The sequence below is a fragment of the Passer montanus genome, unplaced genomic scaffold (genome assembly GCF_014805655.1).
Source record: "Passer montanus isolate IOZ18808 unplaced genomic scaffold, ASM1480565v1 scaffold292, whole genome shotgun sequence".
In the NCBI taxonomy this organism is placed as follows: Eukaryota; Metazoa; Chordata; class Aves; order Passeriformes; family Passeridae; genus Passer; species Passer montanus.
Window position 1 is genome coordinate 7,658 of NW_024367619.1, and position 25,527 is coordinate 33,184.

Here is a 25,527-nt window from a genome sequence, read left to right on the forward strand (position 1 = left end):
AGATGCAGCTGCGTCAGACTCTGAGAGTCATGAGGCTTTGTTATTTGTCGGAACCCAGAGCATCTCTCCAGATGTCCTGGATGTCTCAAAGCCCTGGCAGGGGCTCGGAGACCCTGGCAGGAAGCCAAAGACACCTGAATGTGAGGAAATGAGAGAATTTCAGGCCTGAATGGTGAGGGGATGATATTCACTTGATAAAACTTAAATTATAATGCACTGTACAGGGGGTTTTAAATGTTGTACAGGGGAGGTTTAGAATTCTGTGCATGGGTCAGGAGTCCCAAGATGGAGGGATTTGGGCATGCCCTGTCCTTCTTCTTTCTTCTCCTTGGCATTCATGTTCAGGATGATGTTGGCACGTGTGGATTGGTTCATAGGGAAAGTGCACTTGCCAACAAGGGCAAAAAGTATTGGAAATTGAAGGTAAATATCTTATACATAGTTTTCACTATAAAAGAGACAACCACCCCATGGGCAGGAGAGAGTGCCCTTGGCTGTCTTGCTGATCAGACCTTGGCTGAACAGACAGAAAAACTTTGTAGATAAGGAACAATAAACTCAACTGAAGACCAAAAAGCAAGAGTCCAGACTCCTTCTTCAAAGTGCAGTCTGCCCAGAACCACCTTTTCCCGTGTTGGGGCAGAGACGAGTAACATCCAACCCTGACAGTTATTGATTCTGTTCTTGCCCTTTCTAGCTTTATAATGGATCCTTTTCTCTCTATTCTTTTAGTATAGTTTTAGTGTATAATATATATCATAATATAAGAAATCAGCCTTCTGAATCAGGGAGTCAAGATTCACGTCTCCTCACAAAACACACCAACCATACCTGGGAAACAAAACTCACCAGCCACGGTTCCTGGTGTCAGTTTGCAGGAGGCACTTGGCACTGTCAAACCAGCCTGAGTTTGCGGTGGTGGCAGCTTGGGTCTGGGTGGCATCCTGTGCCCTGCGGAATCTCAGCAGCAGCCAGCCTCCCAGGCCCACAGCCCCCTGCACATCAATGCCACCCTTTTCCCTAGTAAAACTCACCAGTCCAGGTTCCTGGTGCCAGTTTGCAGGAGGCACTTAGCACTGCCAAAGCAGCCTGAGTTTGCGGTGGTGGCACATTGGGCCTGAGCAGCATCCTGCACCATGCAGAACCTCTGCAGGCAGCCAGCCACTCAAGGACAGATGCCCCTGAATAGCAATGCTGGCATTTTCACAAGGAAACAAGACTCAACAGGGTTGTCACCATATTAGAAAGCTTCCATGCTATTGTCCCCTTACTTCAAAAGTTTCCTACCTTCTTGGTGTTTTCTTGTGGACAGCTCCTCAGAACACAGACTCTCTATTCCTCACAAAGTAGCCAACTGAGTCCTGTTATTTCTCAAGCAGCCAACCCACTCTTTTATAGCACTCCTCTTCTTATTGGTTACAGCTGTGGCCTGTTAAAGTCAGGCCTCCTCCTAATCTTTGATAATTAACTCTGCTGCAACACCTTTGGGATAAGATTACTTTCTGTGCTGTCTTTCTTTTCTTACATTCTATCCCCCCACACCAGTCCAGGTTCCTGGTGCCAGTTTGCAGGAGGCACTTGGCACTGTCAAAGCAGCCTGAGTTTGCGGTGGTGGCAGCTTGGGTCTGGGTGGCATCCTGTGCCATGTGGAATTCCAGCAGGCATAATCCCACTCAGGGCCTCAGGCCCCTGAACAGCTGTGCTGGTATTTTCCCTAGGAAACAAAACTCACCAGCCACGGTTCCTGATGTCAGCTTGCAGGAGGCGCTTGGCACTGTCAAAGCAGCCCAAGTTGGCAGTGGTGGTGAGACCGAGTGGAAATTTTCCAGAGTAGAAATCCATTTTGATTTAGGTGAAATGTACATCTTTGAGTTAAGCTTTGAGTAGCTTGCAAACATAGCTGTTTGGTCTGACTGCCTGTTCTCACAGAAACCTCTGCTTGGAGAAACTGCTTCAGCCAAAGGACAGGGCAGACAGAGAGAGCAGGACGAAATGACCCAGGAATTCTTTCTGATTTAGAAAAAATTAGCAGCAAATGTCAGTAGAAATTAGTAGAATGAATATGTATGAACCTATTGTGAAATTGCATCCATATGTATTTGAGAGGGAGATAAACAAGGATGTGGAGCTCCCACAGGTATGCATGTCATTTTGGGGAAATCATTCCCACATGTGTCCAGCGCTGTAATAAACATACTGGCTTTACAACTGTCACAAAAGTTGTGGAGTTTGTTTGCTTCCACAAATCATGAGCAGCCTTTTCCTCCTGCCACATCTGTGCATAAAAGATTCTTGGTTTAGATTCAGACTGCAGGCAGGACACAGACTGTGACAGTGCAAATAGCTGAGCAGGAAAGCATCAGCACGTTTCAGCAGAAGCAGTTTGTGTGAGAAGGAGATGGACACACGGGGTCAGTGAAAGCTTTCTGTTCTGGCACACTGAGCTGTGTGAAGTGAAACTGCTGTTCAGTTTCGCTAAGGACTCTGACACTGAGAGGATGTGCATTGCCATGTAGCTGAGAAGGAAAGTGAGAATCACCTGTGCATCTGGCAGTTTGTAGTCTGCGAGGGGAAGGTGAAGGCCAGGCCTGGCTTTTGGCTGTGGGACTTTTTGCAGGGAAGCAGCTGCTGGATGTTTTAAGCTTTTTGGGATCTGCGAGAGTGAAAAACTATGCTGATGCCTAGAGCTAGAGAGAGGGCACACGTGTCAGAGTATGTGACACATCAGGTGCTGATGCCAAGATGATTTTTTTGCCTCTTCTTTTATGCAATTTTTATATATATCTTTTATGTATCCTTGGTACTCCTAGGATGCACACTTATAATTCCTTAAGTCTGAAAGCTGAGCAGAGTCTTGGTATTCTGTTATGCCAGGAGACCAAACATCCTAGAGGCCTCACAGTTGGAGGCCAGAAAACCCTAGCTGTCTCAAGAAACCAAGGTCCTCTATAGAATACATCCTGGAAACTAAAAATTTGGCCCATCCAGGGGAAAATTCCTCAGGATGGGAGGATATCACGCTATTATTTCAAGCCTCTCACTGGGGCATCTTTGTTAGATGTGCTAATTTGTAAGGTCTATAAATTGTATACGTGATCTACCGTGTGTGTGCATTGCAGTGCATTCTGCCTTGGCAAAATGGTGCACCACAAGGATCCTTATCAAAATACTGAGGTAAAAACCTTAACCGTGTCTGGCTCTTAACTTTTAGAACCAAGGAAAAGGCATCTCAGTGGTTGCTAGACTTTGAGCAGGGAAGATCCCTTAACCATGTCTGGCTCTTAACTTTTAGAACCAAGGAAAAGGCATCTCAGTGGTTGCTAGACTTTGAGCAGGGAAGATCATTTTCAGCTGGCACCCCTGCTCCTAGAAGAGGCTGTTGCTATGCACTTTCCTTCCCAGCTCTAGCATTTGGGCACGCCACCAGTCTGAGTCTAAACTGAAAGGTTTCCTGCTACGGCTCTGTAGTGAAAGAGTAAAAAGTAAAGACTGTTTCCCCATTGCCTCTTTGAAGATTAAAGCTGCCTCTAAGAAAAACTTTAGAAAGTGCTTTATTTTTTAGAAAATGAGGCACCCTGTTGAAAGTCATTCCTAGAGCTTGTGGTTGACACACTCATCTTGCTAACACCAGACTTTGGATACAGCTGGTGAGAGCAGTAAACTGCTGGTACATAAATCAAGCTAGCAGCAGACTTTCCATACATGAGGTGAACAAACTTCTGATATACCAAGTGAGTAAATGTTTCCACACATCCAGTGAGCCAGTCAATGAACTTCGTGAAGCGGACATGACAATTGCCCCTCTCAAAACTCTCCCTCAGCAGATCCCAGTGACATTCCATTTGGATCCTGACTGTGAGCCTGAAGGCTTAGGATGGTACCTAGAGCTGAGCAGGAAAGTGCCGATAGCAGGGTGTGTGCTGGGAGTTTCGTGGGTTCAGCTGCAATCGTAGGCAGACAGATCTTTCTCAGCTGGCACTTCTGGGAGCTCTGTTTTCACCAGCTGTTTTCAGGTTTGTAGAAGGACGAGCATTTCGTTCTTTTATGAGTCACAGTGCCATGGTGTGGCTGCTGTGATGAGCACTGACAGTGCCCAGGAAGAAGCCAAGTGCTTTCCTGGCCCAGCCCCTGGGTGTGGGAGCAGTGCAGGGAAGAGCTCTGCTGTGCATCCTGGCTCTTGGAGACTGACGGAATGGGATCCTGCATCCCGTGAGGAAGGAAGAGGAATCGTTTCATTGTTGGTTTTGCAGTTTAAAGGCTGCTGAACAAAAGTGAATTCTAGTGCAGCCTCTTTCTCCTAGAACCTTTTCCGTGGGACCAGCGGCTGAATGTTCTTAGCTTGGTTACTAGACTCTGTGAGATTGAAAGTGCATGAGGGTGCAGAGTGCACAGAGCTGTGTCCTGCACTTCATAAGCTGCAGAGGGAAAGTGAAGGCCAGCACTTACTTTTTATTCTAGGACCTTTGGACAGGGAGCAGTGCACAGAGCTGTGTCCTACACTTCATAAGCTGCAGAGGAAAAGTGAAGGCCAGCACTTACTTTTTATTCTAGGACCTTTGGACAGGGAGCAATTGATGGACAGAGCAACTGGGCTTGGCAAGGATGAAAGAATGTGATGAATGCAGCAGATAGTAAAGTGCATCACTCCACAGGGTGTGTTGCTTTTCACATGATGCCAGTTAAACGTGGAGACAGCAACCATTTGCTGAGCAGGCACCTTTTTTGACCAATATTTATGCTTGGTACAGTTAGTTTAGGTTCAGGAGCTCCGCATGATTTAGAGAATGTGATAGTACATAGTGTGAAAGGAGCTCATAGCCTCATAGGTGTTGATGTCCTTCGAAGTGAATGTGAAAATCAGCAGCCATTTACTCCTTTTTTATTTCCAGATTAAATCATGGATCTGGGCTCAGTGAGAGAGCAAAAATATAAAGGTGTGTGTGGCTGAAACCAAAAAACATAACACCAATGTGTGTTGCACAGCTTAAAGCTTCATAGCTCAGCACTGCCTTTCTTTTTGTTCTAGGACCTTGCATTAAGGCAGCAGACCCAGAATGTCTCTCTGTGAGACTGATGTTATAGGATGCAATATCCAACTCCAAAGACTGTTTTGATAGCCAATATGTGGTCTGAGAACCTGAGGATAGAGCTAGTCTGGTTAATGTGATTTTTGTCCTTTCTGTGATGCTGTAAGAGCTGTATTATTCTTTCTATAGTGTCATCAGAAGCATCTTAACACTGCTGCTGCTAAGTTTTGCCATCTTCATAACTGAAAAGGTTTTTTGAGTAATTTTGTATGGAAAATCACGCTATGAAAAACCAGTGTCCGTAAAGGAGACAGAGGAGTCCTGCAACTTTATTCAAATAATGGGAGAGTCCACTGGAGCACACACCCACGGGGGTTTCTCTGTTGAGGTTTTGGAGGGCACAGCCTCATTTTATCCCAAATTCCTGGCCACATGCTGCCCTCTTCCTTTCCCCATTGGCTGAGGTACCAGGAAGGTGCAGCCTTCCCAAACTACCCACCCCATATCCCCCTTGAACCTGGCATTTTCCCCCAAAGTTCAGAATCCCAGCCTTGAGCATACCCCTGTCGGTTTAAGGAGTCAAACTGATTCTCTAACAAGCTGTGGCTTGAAGTTGGTAGGGACATTGACCCATTTCAAAGACATTGACCCATTTCAAAGACATTGACCCTTCAAAGACGGTGACACCCATTTCAAAGACATTGACTCATTTCAAGGACATTGACCCATATTGACCCATTTCAAAGACGATGACACCCATTTCAAAGACACTGACTCATTTCAAAGACGTTGACACCCATGGAATTGTTTGTAAAGACATTAAAACACATCTTTGCTAAAAAATTTAATTCAGAAAACAAGACACCATAACTTATAACAAACAATGAAACCAGCTTTGCTGGACACTGTAGTCTGGCTTAGAAATCTTTTATTATATATATTTGATGCTTTGAAGTACTGAAGTGTTGCAAAATTAATACACCAGTACAAACATAACAATTTAGCAATATATGTGTGCCAAACTAAATTGAATATACTTCAACCAGTACAGCACTTAAAAACAACCTGGTGGGTATAAAATACTTCATTTAGTAGCTTCCTCTTCTGGAACAACTTCCATAAGCATCTGAAGGTGCATAGTGATGGGCTCTGAGGAAAAGATTTATTATTAGAGTCTTTATAAGAGAAATTTCAATTCAAACTCTTAAGTGATAAAACTATCCTTCTGTGTAGTTGTTTTTTTTAATCTCAATTCCTATTTCAAAATGAAAAATAAAGGGTGGGGAATAAGCAGTCCTAAGATCCAAACTACAGGATTCCACATTTCCAAACTTACATTAGAGCACGATACTTCCAATTACATAATTAATATTATAATTAATTATAATTATTACATTATAATTAATCATCCTGGGGACAATAGAGATAGATTATGGATTTTTGAATGTCTGTAGAACTACTAATGCTGTTGTATTCAGCTAATTCCAATTAGCCTCTTAGAAATACCTGTTTATCCTGTTTTACCTGAGATAATATCAGAGTTTCTTTAGGGACTATGCAATCAGTTCATAAATGGTCATGCTGGGCTCTTGCAGCTTTCACTGTACTCAGCCCTGGGATTATCTTTTTATCCTAATGCTGTTAACATTTTCTTTAGTAAGGATAGTAAAATTAATAATCAGAGGTAAAAGGCCAGTGTTTGGTGGCATAAGAATTTATATCTGCTAATCTTCAGTTAATGGCTAAAGCAATGTTTTGAAATATAGATAACTGAAAAAGTAACTTTACAGATTAATTAGTTCTGTTCCTTTGTGCTACCACAGTGATGTGATGTTTTTTGTGTATTAATTTTTCCTCAAGTCAGACATTACTTCTTTTCAACTGGAAGGAGTGAAATACAGTCTTCAGTAAAGCCCACTGCATGCCAGGGAAATTGCTTCCCTCCACATTCTGCTACATGCTTTAGAAGGGATTGACCAGATAGTGAACTTTATATACCAATTAATCTCAAGTTTAGCAAATATTGGGTTTAGAGCTGGCTACCTGAGGTATACTTACTTGATATCTTTTGTGCCCAGCTGAATTTTAAATGAACAAAAAGTGCATAAGCTATAAGTCCACTAAGTATAAATAAAGTACAGTACAAATAGGCCAGTTCAGGTGCACTGATGATTGGTGCCAGTACCAGTACAACTGAGACCAATGTCACTATGACAGGAATGATGATGGGCACCTGCAAGATACAAAGAAGAAAATCACTTCTTCATTCTTCAGCTGTTTGTACAGAAGTTGCCTGTATGAATGAATGTTTTTATTGCCTTATGCATTTTTCTACTTTACAATTTTCTGGAAGCAGATGGGGCAACTGAAGGAGTAGCAGAAATATGGGCAGGGATAACTCTTCTGCCAAATTATCCACTATGATCTCTTAGTGAATATTTCAAATTGCAGTGTACAAGTTTGCATTTTAATAAATGTGGGAACAGACTTACATGCAATGACCTTATTTTGAATATTCTTTCAATGGCAGTCTGCTGACTGCAATTACCCATCCCTGAAATTTTGGCTTGTGACCTGTGGTCTGTGCAAGTAAAAATCAGCATTCTGTAATCTTTTCCCAGTCCTTATGAGGTTTGAGCTTATGAGTCCTAGTGCAGATCTGCTGTTAAATGATTCTTTAGCTGTTTGTACAGAAGTTGCCTGTATGAACGAATGTTTTTATTGCCTTATGCATTTTTCTACTTTACAATTTTCTGGAAGCAGATGGGGCAACTGAAGGAGTAGCAGAAATATGGGCAGGGATAACTCTTCTGCCAAATTATCCACTATGATCTCTTAGTGAATATTTCAAATTGCAGTGTACAAGTTTGCATTTTAATAAATGTGGGAACAGACTTACATGCAATGACCTTATTTTGAATATTCTTTCAATGGCAGTCTGCTGACTGCAATTACCCATCCCTGAAATTTTGGCTTGTGACCTGTGGTCTGTGCAAGTAAATGACTTACATGCAATGACCTGGGGTCTTATTTTGAATATTCTTTCAATGGCAGTCTGCTGACTGCAATTACCCATCCCTGAAATTTTGGCTTGTGACCTGTGGTCTGTGCAAGTGAAAATCAGCATTCTGTAATCTTTTCCCAGTCCTTGTGAGGTTTGAGCTTATGAGTCCTAGTGCAGATCTGCTGTTAAATGGTTGGATTTCAGGTAAGGGGAGTAAAAAACAAGGTGCTGCCCAAGGAGGCTGTTTAAATATCCAGATACTGAGTGTGAATTCATGCTACATGGGATGGAGGAAAAGCCATACAGAACTTACCCTGATAGGTCTCTTGAGTTCCTTCCTTGTAAACCTCATCACAATTAGTGCAAGTACAGTTAAACCATAAAATATCCAGACTGCAAAACTGAAGTAATTTATGAGTGAATTGATGTCACCAGGAATAACATAAATAATAGCAATGGCCCCCTAAAAATGAAAACAAAAATTAGTGTAGTTTATTATAGAAGAAGGCTGAATTTTACTTCTCTTTCAATACAACTGCATGTGTAGTGTCCCAGAGTATGAACTGTGAATGCTTTTGATTAAATATTTGGGTGCAAGTGTATTGCAGCACTTTTAAATATTGTGACTGCCTCCTGCCAACATGTGGTTATTTTTGTGTGCAATCTTAATTTCATTTTAAGTCAAAAATGCTTATAATTTTTATGCATTAATCTGTTTTATTGCTGACTGACTGTCTTGAAGATACAAAATATATTTTTAGGTTTTTATTGTTACTGGGATTGAAAGGAATGAGGAGGAGGTGCCTTTACAAACAACTGTGGGCTTGAGGGTAGATAAGGCCAGATATGGAGACATGAAAGAAGCAATGGGCACCATAAATTCCATAGGAATTCCACTAATTGACACAGGCTGTTACTCACTCGAGACTGTGCTACATGTCTGGATTTAGAGAAAAAGAACAGAGACATAAGGAGAAAGAAAAAGCAGGGGTCACACTTAGAAATGAGGTCTGTATCAGGTGATGCAGGAACCCAAGTTCTGGTACTGGACCTACCAAGTACCTCAGCCAATGGGAAAAGAGAGGGAAATGTGGCCAGGAAATTAGGATAAAAAGGAGGCTGTTGCCTGTAATAATTTGAGATACTCCAAGGGAAATGCCCCATGGCCTCTCCCTTTATTCAAATAAAGTTATGGGACTCCTCTGTGTCCTTTTTGGCCATAAACATCTGGTGTTTGTGGGTTAATTTTCCTGACTGGATTGAATATATCTTGTTTTGCTTTGGAGATAAATGGGTAAAATAAAAATAACAAGACGTTCTGGATTTATTCTTAAGTGTATTTACTGAGTGGACTTTTTTAGTGAGATGCAAATTTTCTACATGGAGCAAACAGGGTAATGATAGCCTGCTAGCAAGCATCCTATGAAAGCATTCCCTAATATTAACCATTCATTTAAGTTTTTCTTCTCATGCCATTGACTCTTAACCATTTTGATTTTTAAAGTCCAGTTCTGGAATGAATATGTTCAAATTAGAGAAGCAGGGGGTTTTACGTAGTCTTTTTTCCAAAATGTATTTAGCAATTTTCTTGTGTAGATAGTTTACGATAAGTGTCAAAACTGCTTGTAAGAAGCTGTGAAAGTATGTATGACTGGAGAATTTTTAGTTATAGGTGATTTTTTTTTAATGTATTTAAATATATACTTACATAAAATATGATAGCGGGTGCAGGTGTTAAGTACTTAACACTGATGTAAGACAGTATCTTTAGCACGTGCCCTTCACGACCTGCAACATAAACAAGTCTGACAAAACAAAAACAAGGCAATGCAGTTAGTGTGGCACCTAGACTTTAAACAGTGTTACTAATAATAGATTTCCAACTAATTTCATCAGTGTTTTCTTTGATATACATTGGGATTTAAAGATTGTAGCAGCTCAAAATAAGGGAAATTAAATAACCAGTATTAAAGCAGTGAGCTAAAACACACTCTGAACCAGTATTAAAATAGTGCACTTGAAACTAATTTCAGAATCATTATTTTGCAGATATAATTGAAAAATATTTTGGGAAATTTCACCGTGTCCCTTTTAATTAAATATTTCCTTTTTCACGTGTCTAGTAGCAAAAAGCTATATTGACAACCTTTTGTCAAAAAATGATCTTTAAAGTCACATTGTATTCAGATGCTTTTGAAATCTTAAAATATTTTAAATAGTAAATGGAAGTGCTGAACAGCTGATAGAAGGGAATAGCTTCTTGGTTACCTTTGCTGGTGTAGTCATGTTTTTACTGGTAACTTTTAACTGTTTAACTCTCAGCTTTAAAATTTATGAGAGATGAAAAAACCTTTTGTGCTATAGTGGTATACCTTCATTGAATTAAGAGACCATGTTTTGTAATTTTTCAAACCTGAATAGCCACTCTTTATTTTTGAAAATTAAGCAATATAGCTAAATTTACAGGCAATTTAAAATTACTTTTTGTGCAATGTGGATCAGAACAATGTCCTTATGTCTGTAGATACATGCATATATATTTTTCCACCCTTCAGAACCTTTCATGTGAAGATATTTAGAATGGGGACTTACCTGCCTGAGGTGAAACAGGTGCCATTGGCAGATCCAAGTGTCGAAAATACCACAAAGAGAGGAACTATCCAAGAGGCTGGATAAAGGACTCTATCTCCAAATGTCTGGGAAATGGGATTAAAATTAATCACTTTTGTCATATTAACTACAATTTAGTATATTCAGTAATGTAGTTAAATGGGTATCTGAACTATGTTACCAACAAAATCCATGTTGTATATTTTGTGTAGTTATTAAAGAATACTCTGCCAAATAAAGACCTGGATTCATTCATTGACCAGTATAAAGTGGAGTGGAGTATTATTGCCATGATGTTTAAAATGCAGCATCTGTAGGAGACATTGGAAGGCAGCTGTAAAAACTACCCAGAAATTAAATTCTCTTAAAGACACCTGCTTTGGGACTGAGGGAAGGAAGATGGCATTGCTGCAGAGCACTGCCCATACAGAAAGCTGCTTTCAGCCTCTCCAGGAGGAGTAACACCAGCAGTGACAGCCTGAGCCCGGGGCAAACAAGGACAAACTCCCTCTGGTCTTTCACTCATTTGAGCTTCCACCTGTGGTGTGGTTTGTTGGTTCTTGTAGATCCCAGGTAGGTTCATTGACCAACAGCAAATGAATTTGAATTTAAATGTTTTTGACAGGTAGGTTTAGTTTTTGGTTGGGTTGGTTTTGGTCTTTTTTTTAGTAAGTCAAGCATGAAGAGCTTTGGTTTTGCACAGGTCTGACATCAGTGATGTGTCCTGTTCCAGGAGCAGGGCACTCAAAGGCTGCTGACAGCTGTGCAGAGCTCTGCACAGGGCTCTCCTTTTGCTGTGCTGCCTCTGCTCACAGCCAGTGCTGAGGTTCTGTTAATTCAGTCTGGTCAGTTCACTGCTGGTTGCTGGGTGTTGTTCAGATTGTAAGTTTAAAGGTGTATTGAAGAGGACTAGTTCTTATACAAGATTTAACTTCATACATTCTTTGCTGTTCCTTTTGGTACAGACACACTGCTGAAATGCACAGAACAGCTAATTTTTAAAAGCTTTTATTTTAAAATGTTTTAAATAAATTTTTATTTAGTTTTTATTTAATTTTGATTTTTAAAATTTTTAAGCATTTCAACATTGCTGTACTTCTTCACTGGGCTAGACTATTTTTTATATATATATTTAAATGCTTGTCACACAGTTTGTTTTCCCCAAAAACTAGCATTAGGAAAATTGTTGCAGGACCTCAACAGTTGTTTCAGAGACACAGAAAATTTACTGAGTGGAACTGAAGGGGCAGATGTATTTTTTATGGATTCAGAAACTTCTGTAATTTCTACTTTTACCTTTGAGAGTATGTCTTGCAAAAATGTAAAAATCCTATCTTTCAAATTTGTTAAGGAAAAAAGCCCAAAAAGAAAAGGTGAATGATGGACTATTTGCTGTTATCTCCATAACAACAAATTTTGTTGTGCTGTCATTTGGCATGTGCTTCTTTCTCAGAAATACTGGGAACACTGAAAATGGCAAAGCAACTGCCAGATGTGATTTCTCTTTCCATCTTTTTGATGCCTGTGGAAAGCAGTCCCTCTCTGACCTGCAATGTTTACAGAATGTTTGCAGAAAACTGCTTTACTTTTGCTTCCCTCTTTTATTCCCATTTGGAGATGACAGAACTACTCTTTTAATTAGACATTACTGAAATTTTAGATTAAGGAATGATAGTAGATAATGGGGGAAAAGGTGGCACTAACAGCTTAGACTAAAATGAATTTCATCTCACAAAGAATTAACGGAATTTAGCGGCTTACATGACTTCAATGCAGATGTTGTATTACAAAATTAAGTAGCTTACCACAGCAACTGCCTGGGACTGCAGGAGCTCTGTTGAAGTCATCACAGTGAAATAGGAAACGTTTATCAGAATGTAACAAACTGTGACCAAGGGGATTCCAATAATTATAGAGAGTGGTAGGTTTCTAAAGAATGGAAAAGTAAGACCCCATCAGCATTGCTGGATCACTGCTACAGTTGTCATAGTAAACTGTGGATTCTTACTTTTCCTATTTACTTTTTTTTTTTTTCTTTTTTACTGTAGAGCTATGGAAATCAGGATTGTAAAAAAAAGGAAAAGTACAAATTATGCAAAGATACAAAGCCTGTGATAATAATTAGCTAATTAGCTTTGTCTGTTAGTGCTCAAACCTTCAATAATAGATTAGTGCTTTTAAAAAACAAACCAAAACATATGCTTGCTTATAGGAAAATATATAGTGTTTGATTTCTTGCCAGTAAAAGCACTGCTTTCCTACACAGTTACCTGTAAGGATTTTTAAGTTCCTCTGTGATGTAATTGAGTTGATTCCTGGAAGGAAAAACATTCATAGAGTATTTCAGCAGTCAGGGGTTTAAATACGACTATTCTATGAGGTGAGGTTATTTCCTGTGTTATTGTTTTTCATCTTTTCAGTTTTAAAAAGGAAAAAAAAATAAAATCAATCTTTTAAGTGGGAAAACTGCAGGACAAAACCAATGTGAGCTTCTTCTCCAAAAGTCAGGGTCTTGATTCACAATCTCTTCCTGCATTATCTCTAGTGTCTCTAAGACTCTAAATAATGGATAAAATATCCCAGAATAATCAGACAAAATTTTGGCAGACATCTTAGATTTACAAAATTGCCTTTCAACTTCAAGCTTTGCAGTGTCTAAGTCTTGTCAAAAAAAAGCACGGGTATGCTGAGGGCAAAGAGAAAAGCAAGTCTGCTGCTGTGTCAGAGTGGCTCTGTAAGTCATTCTGCCTTTAGAGGACAGGCATGAAAACCTTTTTAAGAATTCAGATTTTACCCATCTGAATTATAATTTCCAAATACCCATTTTTGCTAGAGTGTGTAGACCAATTGAAACAAGGTTGTTATATTCATCCACTCTGAAAATCTGGAGTCAGTATTTACAGTTCAAAGGCAAATTTTCAGACGTTAGTGCCTGGTGGTCACATACACAAATAATTATTTAGGGATCAGCTTCTTTGCCCTCTTAAAAAGCCCATATGAATGCCTGAATTAACAGACTTACATGCCTGAGTTGAGACACTCAAGCTTGAAAACAGAACCTAAAAAAAGAATCTATTTAAAATAAATTCAGTTTCAAAAGCTTTTAAATGGGAATTGCTGCGTGGTAGATCAAGATTGTATTCTTATTTGCTTCCAAAGTACTGACCTATGTACAGACTTTTGCAGTTTGCACATTTAAGAATAACAATGGATTTGTGCCAACAGAGCTCTATGCCAACTGACATTCCCTAAGAAGAAAATCTGCAAGTTCAACCTTATCATTTCTGACACAATGTTCCTTTTTATGTTCTCCTGGACTAATCAAACACCATATTTCACAAGAAATGGAGTTTGATGGGGTAACCTGCAGGGGAAGCTGTTTTGTCTAACACAATGGGATTGAATGTGTTATATTCTCCTCATTACTGCAGTATCCAAGCACCTTCAGCAACAAAGCAGGAGTGGTAGTCCTTTTGGGATTTAATATATTTTCTTTCCCTAATAAATAGCAACTAAAAGAGCGAGAAGTTCTGGGGGGTTTTACCCAAACTAATGTTCTTTTTCCAGAATTCATCAAGACATTCTTAATAACAAGTCAGTTTCTAACTTCTTCAAGGAGTTTTACAGGGAGAGAGTAAACCAGTTAAAGGCTGTTAAACTGTAACTGTGAAGGTTAATAAAGATTTCTTACCATCCATCATATGCCCAGAGTCCATTATAAAATGCCAAACTGATAGAGCTAACAGAAATTTTACTGCCCTTGAAAGAATCTTTGAAGTTATCTGTTTTTCCTGCAAATAAGAGGAAGATTACTGATCAATGTTGAAATTAATTCTTGTAATGTCACCAGATGAAAAAACATTCCCACATGTCCCATGTTTTGAAACTTTTCACTTATAAAATTAATGAATACTCTTCTGTATTAATTGATCTGTAGTGTTGCATTTTGTACCCATCCCCTTCTCTGAAAGAAAATGCCATAATTTCCAAGAGATGCAGAACTAAAACCCTGAATGAAGAGATTCAGGGTTGTGCCTTATTTCTGTGTCATCACTTCTGTCAGTGGGGAATTTTTAATGATTGTAACAAAAGCTAAAATAATTTTTCCAAAAAACATATATTTTATTACCTTGTGCAAGGAGAACAATTCCACTTACAATAATGATTGTGACAATGATCATTTTAGCAGCTGTGAGAAAATTCTGGAGGTAACTTCCCAGCTTCACACTCAATGAATTCACAACTGTAATTACCACTAAAAAGAAATCAAATTATAATTTTTTGCACTGTTTGTCAGAATTTAAAAGAAAAGTTGCCCCTCCCCTTATTTACTGTACTGCTTTTCTGTCACACTTTTTGTCTATATTATATATAGGTTTTACTTACAGTGGATAATTTTTAAAATAGTGAGGAAAAATAGATTTATGAATTAGACTTTTATAGTACCTTTAATTAAAACATTTTGAAGTTGCACAGCTTTCTGATAAATAAAGAAATAGTATTTATACAGCCATTTTTTCTTCCTTTTCTGCTAGAGATAAGCATTCATTATATAGATGTATCAATCTTAAGGAGGAATAAAAAAACCTCAGACTAGGGAAAAAAACATTTTTAAACCCACCCTTTTAATGCTGTTTAATTAGTTCTTGTGGGAATAATAACTGTGTCTTAAAGATTTCTGGTGTCTTTGTGAAGAGGACCATAAGGAAGTTTCAGGGTACTGAAAGTGATGGGGCCAGACACAGCTCACTCTGCAGTGTTGGATCTGCTCTGTCTAAAAGCGTGGCTCTTACCAATAGCAGCTGCTGCCAGACACTTGATGACAGCTTGGGGTGGATCACAACCTGGATAAAAAGGAGCTGATGCATATTCTGCAAAGCTGAGACAGATGATTGCAAAGGAGCTGGGTTTTGTAACCAGTAAGCTGGTCCAAGAAAACAAAAACGCTGGAATTGGGCCAAATGCCTCCATGAGGTAAGGATATTCTCCCCCAGACTTTGTGATCATTGTACCAAGCTCAGCAAAACAAAGTGCACCTGAATAACAAGAAAAGCAGGTTTAGTTCATGCACTTTTGAACCTGGGACTGCTTGGAGAGATGATCACTTTTTAATAGGTAGAAAAGTGAAGGAAATTGATCTGTGCAGTGCACCATTACTCTCTGCATGTTCCTGTATATTTTACTGTATATGCCAAATAAAATTTTAATTACTTGTGAGCAATTGAAAGAAATGCCCTGAAATTATTCAGATGCAGCCTAAAAATTACTACCATTGATATTTTAGACTTCACAAAGCAGTACAAACAAACATTTTGATTTCATTTGATTTCTGTTTAAGAAATTAACACTATCACATATCACAAAATCATTTAAGTGAGAGCTGCACTGGCTGACATACCTAATGGAAGCTTGAAAAAACAGACTTTCTGCACAATTTTGAAATAAAATGTCTGCTGAGCTCAACATTAAAGTACAGTGATACTTCCTGTTCTATTGCTGTATGTGGCATGTTGGTTTTTCTTGTGTGCTGCCCCACTTGATACAATGCTCAAAAATTTCTTTGTTTTACTTCTTGAAATATTTTAAGGTACTTAGGACTAAATTTTCAGATAGCAGAATTAGAATTACAGAAGTAGAAAGCAAGCAGAAAGTACCTAGCTCACTACCAGTAAATTTCACATGTTGCCAGCTATTTAAATAGAAGACTATTATCTTTATTACAGTCAGTGGGTGAAGCAGGAAAAACTAAACCTTCCTTTCAAAATAGAGTGTGATTTACAATTTTAAAACTTAATTTGTCTTCTATAAACACCCCATTTTTAATTTATGGTTGGGTACTGCATATATAGAGCAGGATTTAGTAGATTTTGGTCTAGGTGCTATAAGCTAATTTGTGAAATGAGAGTAGTGTGCACAAAGAGCAGATATCAAGATTTAAGGCAAAGATTCAGATTCTTTGTTGAGTTTTTTACCTAATGTTGCCAGAACTCCACAGGCTGCCCAGATGGTTAAACAAGGACCCACAGCTTCAACATTGGCAAGAACTGATTTTGGAGAAACGAAGATACCTGAGCCAATAATTGTACCAACAATCATACAGATTCCACTAATGAGGCCCACCTTGAAGTAAAATGAGATATTTTTGTAAGCAATTTCTAGTAATTCACCAATTACTTCTCAGTGTCATAAAACTACAATAACTGTCATTACTGACTTATTTTTATTGGCTTTCAATATATAAGTTCTCTAAATAAATATATTAAACCATTCTGCAAAGATTCACTCTTCTTTCCAGGATCTCTATGTACCCTGTGGTGTGCTCCTGGAATTTTCAAAAGTACATCTGTTTGTGTTTTGCCTGCCTATTTCCTTTATTAAACTGAATTATGTCAGTCTCAAATATAACCTTGAATGGGTGAATTTGCCCTTTCCTCTCTGATTAAGCCATGACATTCTTTTACAAGCACTTGATGAATTCTGAATTTTATAAGATTCAGAAATTGTCTTTCATGGATGGAGTCCAGTTTTTGTTGTTGTTGTTGAGCAGCTGTTTTCCTCTCCTTGCTTTAAATATTTGTATATGGTGTTGATACTGCTAGGTGATAAGATCACGCTCTCCCAAATCTGTAGAGTCCTACAATATCACATGAAACCACTGAAACTGAGGCATGGGCTACTCGATATTTTCTGATAGCTATGGCTACTCTAATAACATCAGTATTTTTCCAGACTTGACACCAAACTAAAACCATGGATATCTTTCTAGAGGCTACTTAAATTAAGAGAAATGCCACTCCCTCCTGAGAGGAAGTGACAAGCTGTTTTCTAAAGCATCTGTAATTTTCTGGAGACAGATTTTCACTTCTCTTCAAGTACCAGTGCCTACTTCCTAGCTATGATCACTAACAAATGAGTTTCAGAATACTTTCAGAAACAATGAGCTGGACAACTCACTATTACTTCTGAAAAGTACAAGTGGAAAAAAAAGTTTATGAAATGCTTCAGCTGATCAACTTAGAATAAGTCTTCGAATTGTTTTTATATCTGGTAACTTCAGCGACATATTCTTGGGGGTTTAGTCTGTTCACATCAGAGCTATTTAACTTCAGTAACTAGCAGTTTCTGAAAATGCAAGCCAACCACATATTAGGATATTTTTGCTAAATTGGGACACAGTGGAGATTTTGTATGATGATGTATAAGCACAATTACCCCTCTGCCTCCCTCTGGCAGCCCCTGACACGCGGACCAAAGGGAAAAGAAAAAGCAAAACCTGCTTTTGTAGGTTCATCGTTTGGGGCTCATGACTCTGGATGGATTGTCTGTCCTCCCTTCCTTTGTCCTCTCCTTTTCTTCTCTTCAAGCTTTCTTCACCCATTTGTTTTCCTTGTTGAAATTTCTAAGGAAATAACGACAACATCTTACTCTTGATTGATTGGTTATGCTTATTATTATTATTGCTGATTATTATTATGATTATGCTGATGATTATTATTGCTTGATTATGCTGATACACGCGGGTACAAAATATGCAGGTAAATTTTACCAGAAAACAAACACATGCACACACTCACTCAAAGGAAAGGGACTTCCATGGAGGTACCTGCTCAGAGAGAAGCGATGGCAGCTTCACCTCCTCCTCCTCCTCCTCTGACTTGCTGGGGATTTTCCTTACCCACCTGGCAGGGAATGCCTGTGCCTTCTCACATTCAGCTTGCAGGATGTCCTCACTGCAGCGATCAAGCTTTTATAGCCAGTCCTTCCTTTGCACTACTCCAAAGGTCCAGACAGATTTTATCTTCCTCCCAAAAGCTGGTTTTCTTCTTATCTAGGGGACCTTCTTTCCATTCTTCACTAAATCAGGCCTCGCCTCAGTTCCTTGGAGATGGAAGCATCTGCTAAACAGAGTGTGGGCTCCTAGAATTATCTGTTAGCAGCTCTTTGCCTCAGAAAGGGTCACCGGGCTTCTCTGTGTTGATTCAGGGTGAATGTCTTCCACTCAATGTTTTGTCCTTTTTAGAACTGGAATGTAAAGAGTTTGTTTTCAAATTTAAATTTAGATTTAAGGATTTTTCTGGTGAGGATTTTGCTGTTTCCCCCAGTACTGGTCTAAAATACAATCTGCGACAGTGAAGGAAATTGATCGAGTTAGGTCCTGAGTCTCCAAAGCAGATTCAGCCAAAAGTCTCTTCTCTCCTAAGACTCTACAACTACAATTACTTGAATTTGAGTGCTGAAGATCCTTATGCTTTTATACAGATGGCAGCTCTGGAAAGCATCATGTTTAGGAAACATAAGTTGGGAGTTTTTTTGTAAATTAAGTAGTAACTGGCTATAAAACCTGCAGCATTTTAAATTGACAGAACACCTACTTATGTCACTGTTGTTGGTCTTCAGAAACATTTAAGCTATAAAGACATCGTTTACATTCTGAATTATAGATTTTTAAAATAATCATAATGAATCTAACTTTTACGATCAAACCTATGAAGGAAAACTGCACACATGAAGAATGCAGGGCTTGGTGGCTGAACTTCATTAAGTTTACCTTCTGAATTACAGATTTTTAAAATAATCATAATTAATCTAACTTTTACGATTAAACCTATGAAGGAAAACTGCACACATAAGAATGCAGGGCTTGGTGGCTGAACTTCATTTTAGCTTTGTGCCCAGCATCTCTCTTTTAAAGCCATGTATTTACACTGCTCCAATCATTACCTTTAGCAATTCTTGCTTTCACTTACCTTGTTTATTTAAATTTGTTTGGTGTTAATCAGGCCCGGGAATCCTTGCCAAGTGTATTTCTCCTGTTAGATTTCCCAGCCAGTCACAAGCAAGGCATGTCCATGTCTGAAAGCAGAATATGAGGGAGCAGCAGCCTAAGTACAGAGGTTATAAAAGGTAATCATTAAACCCATTCTCTGCCAAGAAGTTTTGAGTTAGGGACCACAGGTGAACTGATAGTCCAATTAGTTTATCTTTAAAAACAAGAAAATGTTTTTTTCAGCTTTGTTCCATTTGTGAGAATGTTTGTCAAGGCCTAAGTAGTGTATCACACAGTGAGAGTGACCCATAATTTGGACAGAGTATTTTGATACTCTTTATAGCAAGCAGTTGCTAATTTAGAAATGCTTTGGCAAGATAACTTTTAAGTAATTGTCACATTATGGGTGCATTAAAACCATGTGCCCCGATGTTATTTGAAGCCTATTAAAAATAGTTGATGTCTGTATCTTGAGAAGGTAGAGAAGCATAAGCAAAAATATTTCCTTTGTTTTTCATTAACTTGAGGCAGCTGAGTGGGCAGCTGGTGTTCCCTTTGCTTGCAGCTACAAATATTTTCCATTTTTTGTAAAAATTTAAAGATCTTGCTTCAGTGAAAAATGCCATTCTGTTTCTATGCAGTTGTGTATCCAGGGGGAAAAAAAAAGTATTATTATCCTGAATTCTGTAATAAGGTAACTGCTTTCATTTGAGTTAGTCATCCCTGAAACACTTGCAAAAAGTCCCTTAATCATGTTAATCACTTAATTATTTTTAGCAGTGCAGTTGTACAGCTCCTTTGCTTTATGACACTCCAACCAGTAAGTCCTGACCATCCTCCTCTAAATGAGTTTGTCAATAAATACCTACTGCTAAAAGATGTTCAGGAACTGGCTCCTGATGTTAACATTTAACATTTGTTGCCTCGTTGAGATAATGGCTCATAAACATGCAGTACAGGGCTGGAAATTAAAACCAAATTGTTGGGCCTGAGTATCAGCACGTTTGGACAATTTTTCTCCTCCCGTTTTGACAAACTTATTAAGCATGCAGGATTGATCAACAGGAATTCCCTCCGCAATGATGATGTAAATCTGTGACTAAAAAAGGACTCTTCAGAACATGTGAAGCACTTGTTAGTTTATATTTGCCATGCTTTCTGGTGCTTGAGCCAGACTGCACTGGGAATGTTTTTCTCCAAGACTGAGGTTGCAAAGTAATGGTGGTACAGAAAAAATAATCAAAACTCTACTTTTTTAGTCACTGGCTTTTTTGTCTCTTTGTTTTTCTTGTTTAATTATCACAGAAATAGGGTTAAGATACAAGAGAAGCTCTTCCATCTTAATTAACTTCTTATTGAAAAATTACCAGAGTAAGAATGGCCAGACAAAACTTTGGGTTTTTCTTCTTTCCTACAGATAAAGAGAATAAAACATGTTAAAATTATAGTCATGCTACTATGAAAAGGCAGGTATGAACATTTTCTTCCTTTTAAGGAAAGTTTTACAAGGACTTTTTAAATATTTTTCATGGTAATTGTAATGTATAACAAAATTAACCAATGTTTTCATATCTTTCAATTTCACATTTCCCAATTTTATTTGGGATCAGATATTATGTAATGTATCTCTGTGTTCCTTATGCTGACTATTTTGAAATTAAGGTTTATAATTTCAGGTCATACCTGTGTTGTTCCTGAAATGCCACAGAGACTATTGACAGAGCTAATGTGAAAAGACAAAAAAGAAGGGGAGGTCATATTTGGGGCTAACATTGTCCCTTGAAATGAAGCAGGCACATCTTTCACATCATCTCTACCTGGAACTTACAGACCAACAAAAACCCAAAAAACCCAATGTTATTTTGATGAAAAGACAATGGGATATGTAATGTTTAATGTTCTGTTAAATAAAGTTTTGCCGAGGAATTTTTCTTAGCTTTGGCGTCATCTTTGATGAATTTGTGTAGATGCATGTGTCAGTTGTCTTTTCTTTCTCCTTCAGATCTGTTTTCCATTCTGTTTCTTCGGATCCCATAAAAGCAGCATTGAAAATATGTAGTTTGAGTTTTTGCCTGAGCAGCTGCTTTCTTAGTCAGCCTGGAATAGTCAGTCTGGAGAGATCCCACTGTTCAATTGGTGCCTTAGGTCTCTGCAGTGATTTCACCTTAACCAATCTGTGTTTCTTTATAAAAATTGAAGTATCTTCATTTATTGTCTAGTTTTGTTTTAGGGGTTGCTTTTCTTGGGATGCTGTAAATCCATTAAAATATTTTTAATTTTACCAGCAATCCTCTTTTTCCTCAGCCACTGAAGGGAAAAATAAACATTGATTTCAAGGATTCTAATATTATTTTCTTCATAGACAAGAGAAATGACATTTTACAGCCATGGGAAAAGAATCCTTCCCTCTCAAATAGGTACACAAATAGATGAAGGCATGAATGAGTTCAAATTCCAAGGCATTTTGAGGCAAACACTTTGAGGGCTGGTCCTATTTAAGCACTGTAGTTTGAACCTTTTCAAAATGCCATTTACCAATTAAATCGTAAAAAGTAATTTTGAACTTTAATTCAGGAAATAGCAAGGGGACAGTATATAAATACACCTTTTATTATCATTACTTACTAAAATGAAGGTTAATGTTTGTTAGGGTTGGTATTTATTGCTTGCAGTGATGCATGTTCTGCTTTGATCAATACTAAAGGATAAGGATCATCCTAACTTGCAGTTTGTAATTGTAGCTTAGCAGTATCTCAGGGTGAATACTTTCCATTCCAACCTTCCTGCTTCCAGGTTATTGAATTTTAATGAGGACCAGTGTGTTTCCCTGCATTTGGTCTCCTTTGACTCTGACCATTAATAGATGTGTTCTAAGATTTGATCTCAGTCATCCTTTAAATAACTTTTTTTTTTCCCTAAGTAACTGCAGCTATGCTGCAAGTGGAATATAAAGAAATTATATGATTTAACAGCTGTGGTGATGCTGGGTTATGCCACTGGTTTGCAAGATCTTTGCATCTTGTGGAGGTCAGTAGGAAATATTAGGTGACTGTAGTTCTTAACAGAACTACTTAATAGACTACAACTCTTAACAGAATATTTGGGGTTTAAATACCTGTATTTTTCCCCTACTTAGTTCTTGGTTCCAGTGGAATTGGTTTTTCTTCTGTAACAAATAAGGCTTTTGAAAATATATTCAGGTCTGCTAAAGGTTTTGTACTAGAACTGCCCAAATAGTGCAGAGTCTTTAGTCCAATGAGATATTTATTTTGTATCAGGTATTTTTTAAGCAGAGCTGTTTAGAGACTGTCAATAAACTTGTAAATGCTGGGTGTGTCATTCTATCCAAAACGTCACCAAAAAAAAAATCAAGAAGTCTCTTCCTTAGGATGTTCTAAAGGAATTTTGATGGCCTCTGGAGAAAATCAGCTTTAGTATGCCACACTAGTTTTTAACAGTGCTTCAAACTCTGATCAGGATCAATGATTTCTCTGATAAACATCCAACTTCTCATGTTTTTTTATTTAAAAACAAAGCCTGACTTTGATCTCCTTTTTGAGTCCAAAACTCAGGTTGCATTCCACTGGCCTTCCACCAAGGAGGGGTTCCCAGTTAACACTGGTTTTGGAAGACAGATCTGTCCTGTGCCCACCTCTAGCTGAGGAAAGGAGCACTGAGTACTGAAGCACTCCACTGAGGTCATGATGTTCTGTGCTACTCTTGAAGTCTCATTTTTAATTTTGTATTTACTGAAACCAAATACTTCAGGTATAAAACAATTCTAATAGCTAAAATATATTCCTTTCTATATTTCATGTCTGAATATGTGGTTATAGGGGTATGTTGAAATAAATTTAGTACAGAAGAAAATAGTTCAGGACTAAAAAAGTCTGGAGAGCTCACTCCCTGAGAAACCACATTTTTAAACTCAAAGAAGCCTTCAAAGTGCTTCTGCTTTTCTAGATCCAAGCTGATTGACAGCATGGAGTTTTTAGCATACTTATTTGCAGTAGATTTGCAGAGAAGGATCAGTGCTGAGAACTCTCCTAAATGGAAGAGCCTTGCCTGCCCAAGGAAGGACTTGCAGTCCCAAGGGAAAAGCTCTCAGAGCTCCTGATGCCAGGTGCCAGGATAGTGGAATGGATTTTTCATGGTGAAAAAGTCTTAGGAGGTTCTCTCTTCTGAGATGGAGAAATGCAATCTCCCGGCCTGAAAAGCAGCTTTTCTTTCTGGCTTGGAAATAGAGGTAGGAGAAAAGAAAACACCTGTGTTATGAATAGAAAGTTGTATTTTTTTTAAGTTTCAGAGTTAAAAAAAATACAAATTTCTATTCATAACACCTGGGTTTAAATGGCTTATAATGGTCAGGGGAATTTTTTTAGAAAGTGGAAATAAAGATAAGGTAAGCACACCTTATCAAAGCTCTGTCAGTTCACATAACACGGGTACAGACTTACCTTGGTGTGACGGAGTGTCAGACTCTCCCTGCTGTTTACACAACCGAAACACAGAGTGTGAAGGGCTCTGTCCTGGCTGGCAGAGGGGAGGGAAAAGTAACGCCACTCTTTTAGCTGTAGCTGGCACTGGAACCACTGGGAATTACTCCTGGCAGGAAAAGTAATCCACAAACATTAGAGGTTTATGTCTAAAAGGTAGACAGAGGAGTCCTTTTCACTTTATTCAAATAAAAGGAGAGGCCATGGGGCGTTGCCCTGGGGTCTCTCACATTTTAAGAGGATGCAGCCTCCCTTTTATCCCAATTTCCCGGCCACATTTTCCTCTTTTCCCATTGGCTGAGGTGCCTGGGAGGTCCAGACTTCCCCAAACACCTGATTCCTAGGCCTGCCTTTAATGTATCATCCCCCACCTTTGTCTTTTCCTTGTGCCAATCAATGGAATTCCTTATGGAATTTATGGTTCTTCCCGTTGTTTCTATCACCTCTCAGTATCCAGTTTTATTTATCAGCAGACCTGCAGTTTGTGAAGACAAATCTCTCTCATTCCATTCATCAGTCAGTAAAATCCTTCCCATTGTTTCCTTTATCTCTCAGTATCTAGCTCCATTTACCAGCAGATCCACAGTTCGTTTGTAAAAACAAGTCTCTCATTCCTTTCACTCTGAATTCTCCTGTGGTTTTGGTTTCTAAAAGGTGATAGCAATGTTTGCTTTTTGAATATCTAATCACATTATTTTTTCCAAAATATGGCAAAATTATGTTCAGTTTTTATGGACAGAATGTGCTCTGTAAATTCCTGAATGAAACTTGAATGTGACTACAGTTCCACAAATCCTGAATTTTCTCCTTTTCAAGGTAGGAATGGAAGAATGTTTTTATGTTTTGTTGTGAAAGGAAGCTGAAACTACTTCGTGGTTTCCATTTACCAACTGGAAGATCTGGAATATTCTGTAACTGGAGCGACATAACAGAGTCAGGATGCTCTGTCAGCTGTGGTCAGGGGCAAATAGCAAGTTTCTGTTGTCAGGTGGGTAATAGAAAAAGGATAAATTGGCATGGGTAGAGTTATTGTACTAGACTAAAACAGTTAATTTCTTAGTGTTGTGTCATGTAAATTTAGCATAACATCTGTGAAACAAGGAAAAGCTATTTTAAAATTCTTAAGTTACTCACCTTTAACAAAACATCAGCTGGCAGAAGTGGCCCAGTAAATCCTCCTATAAAGGCATTTTTAGTTATCCTGGCTTTTCTGTAGTGTGCTGGAAACTATGCCAAGCATGGGCAAGAAATGAGAACAAGTGTGCCACCTTCGTAAGACACAGCAGTTAGAACCACAAAAAGCTTTTGTGGCTCTTCACTTATCCTGTATAGAAGACATCCTAAAGCTTTGAATTTGAATTTTGAAGGTTTGTGACCATCAGGCAGGGTTCCAGTGCCCTGGAAGGTGTGAAGTGATCTCTAAGCAAATCATGCCAGCTGGAGAGGAGGCAGCAGACCTTTGGCTGATTGCTGCAGGGGTTTATTGTAAAGGTTTACAATATCCATATCGTGTCCACAGAGTACACTGGAGTTCAGGTTACAAGTGCTCCAGGAACGTGACAGGAGCTCTGCAGCCTCTGCCAGGCTCAGCATTTTGGGTTTCTCAAGGTGGTTGTACGGATC

At 38.6% G+C, this 25,527-nt stretch overlaps 1 protein-coding gene across 5 annotated transcripts; it reads right to left on the reverse strand.

Annotated features, from left to right (window-relative positions):
• Window positions 1–5,938: 5,938 nt before the first annotated feature.
• Window positions 5,939–24,304, reverse strand: SLC7A9 (solute carrier family 7 member 9). Of its 5 annotated transcripts, XM_039713984.1 has the most exons (17): window positions 24,276–24,304; window positions 23,866–24,013; window positions 20,776–20,819; window positions 19,389–19,494; window positions 18,321–18,663; window positions 17,915–18,040; window positions 16,614–16,761; window positions 15,435–15,677; window positions 14,771–14,896; window positions 14,333–14,432; window positions 12,912–12,956; window positions 12,447–12,570; window positions 10,624–10,727; window positions 9,740–9,836; window positions 8,345–8,494; window positions 7,086–7,260; window positions 5,939–6,176 (listed from the first exon to the last, which is right to left on the reverse strand). In XM_039713984.1, exons 6-17 carry the CDS (start codon window positions 18,017–18,019, stop codon window positions 6,112–6,114), a joined length of 1,482 nt encoding a protein of 493 aa, XP_039569918.1. In that variant the 5' UTR covers window positions 18,020–18,040; window positions 18,321–18,663; window positions 19,389–19,494; window positions 20,776–20,819; window positions 23,866–24,013; window positions 24,276–24,304; the 3' UTR covers window positions 5,939–6,111. The 5 variants fall into 5 exon arrangements, with proteins under 5 accessions (XP_039569918.1, XP_039569917.1, XP_039569920.1 ...); XM_039713983.1 differs by lacking the exon at window positions 24,276–24,304 and having other exon boundaries at window positions 23,866–24,112; XM_039713986.1 differs by lacking the exon at window positions 24,276–24,304 and having other exon boundaries at window positions 18,245–18,663; window positions 23,866–24,112.
• Window positions 24,305–25,527: the final 1,223 nt, after the last annotated feature.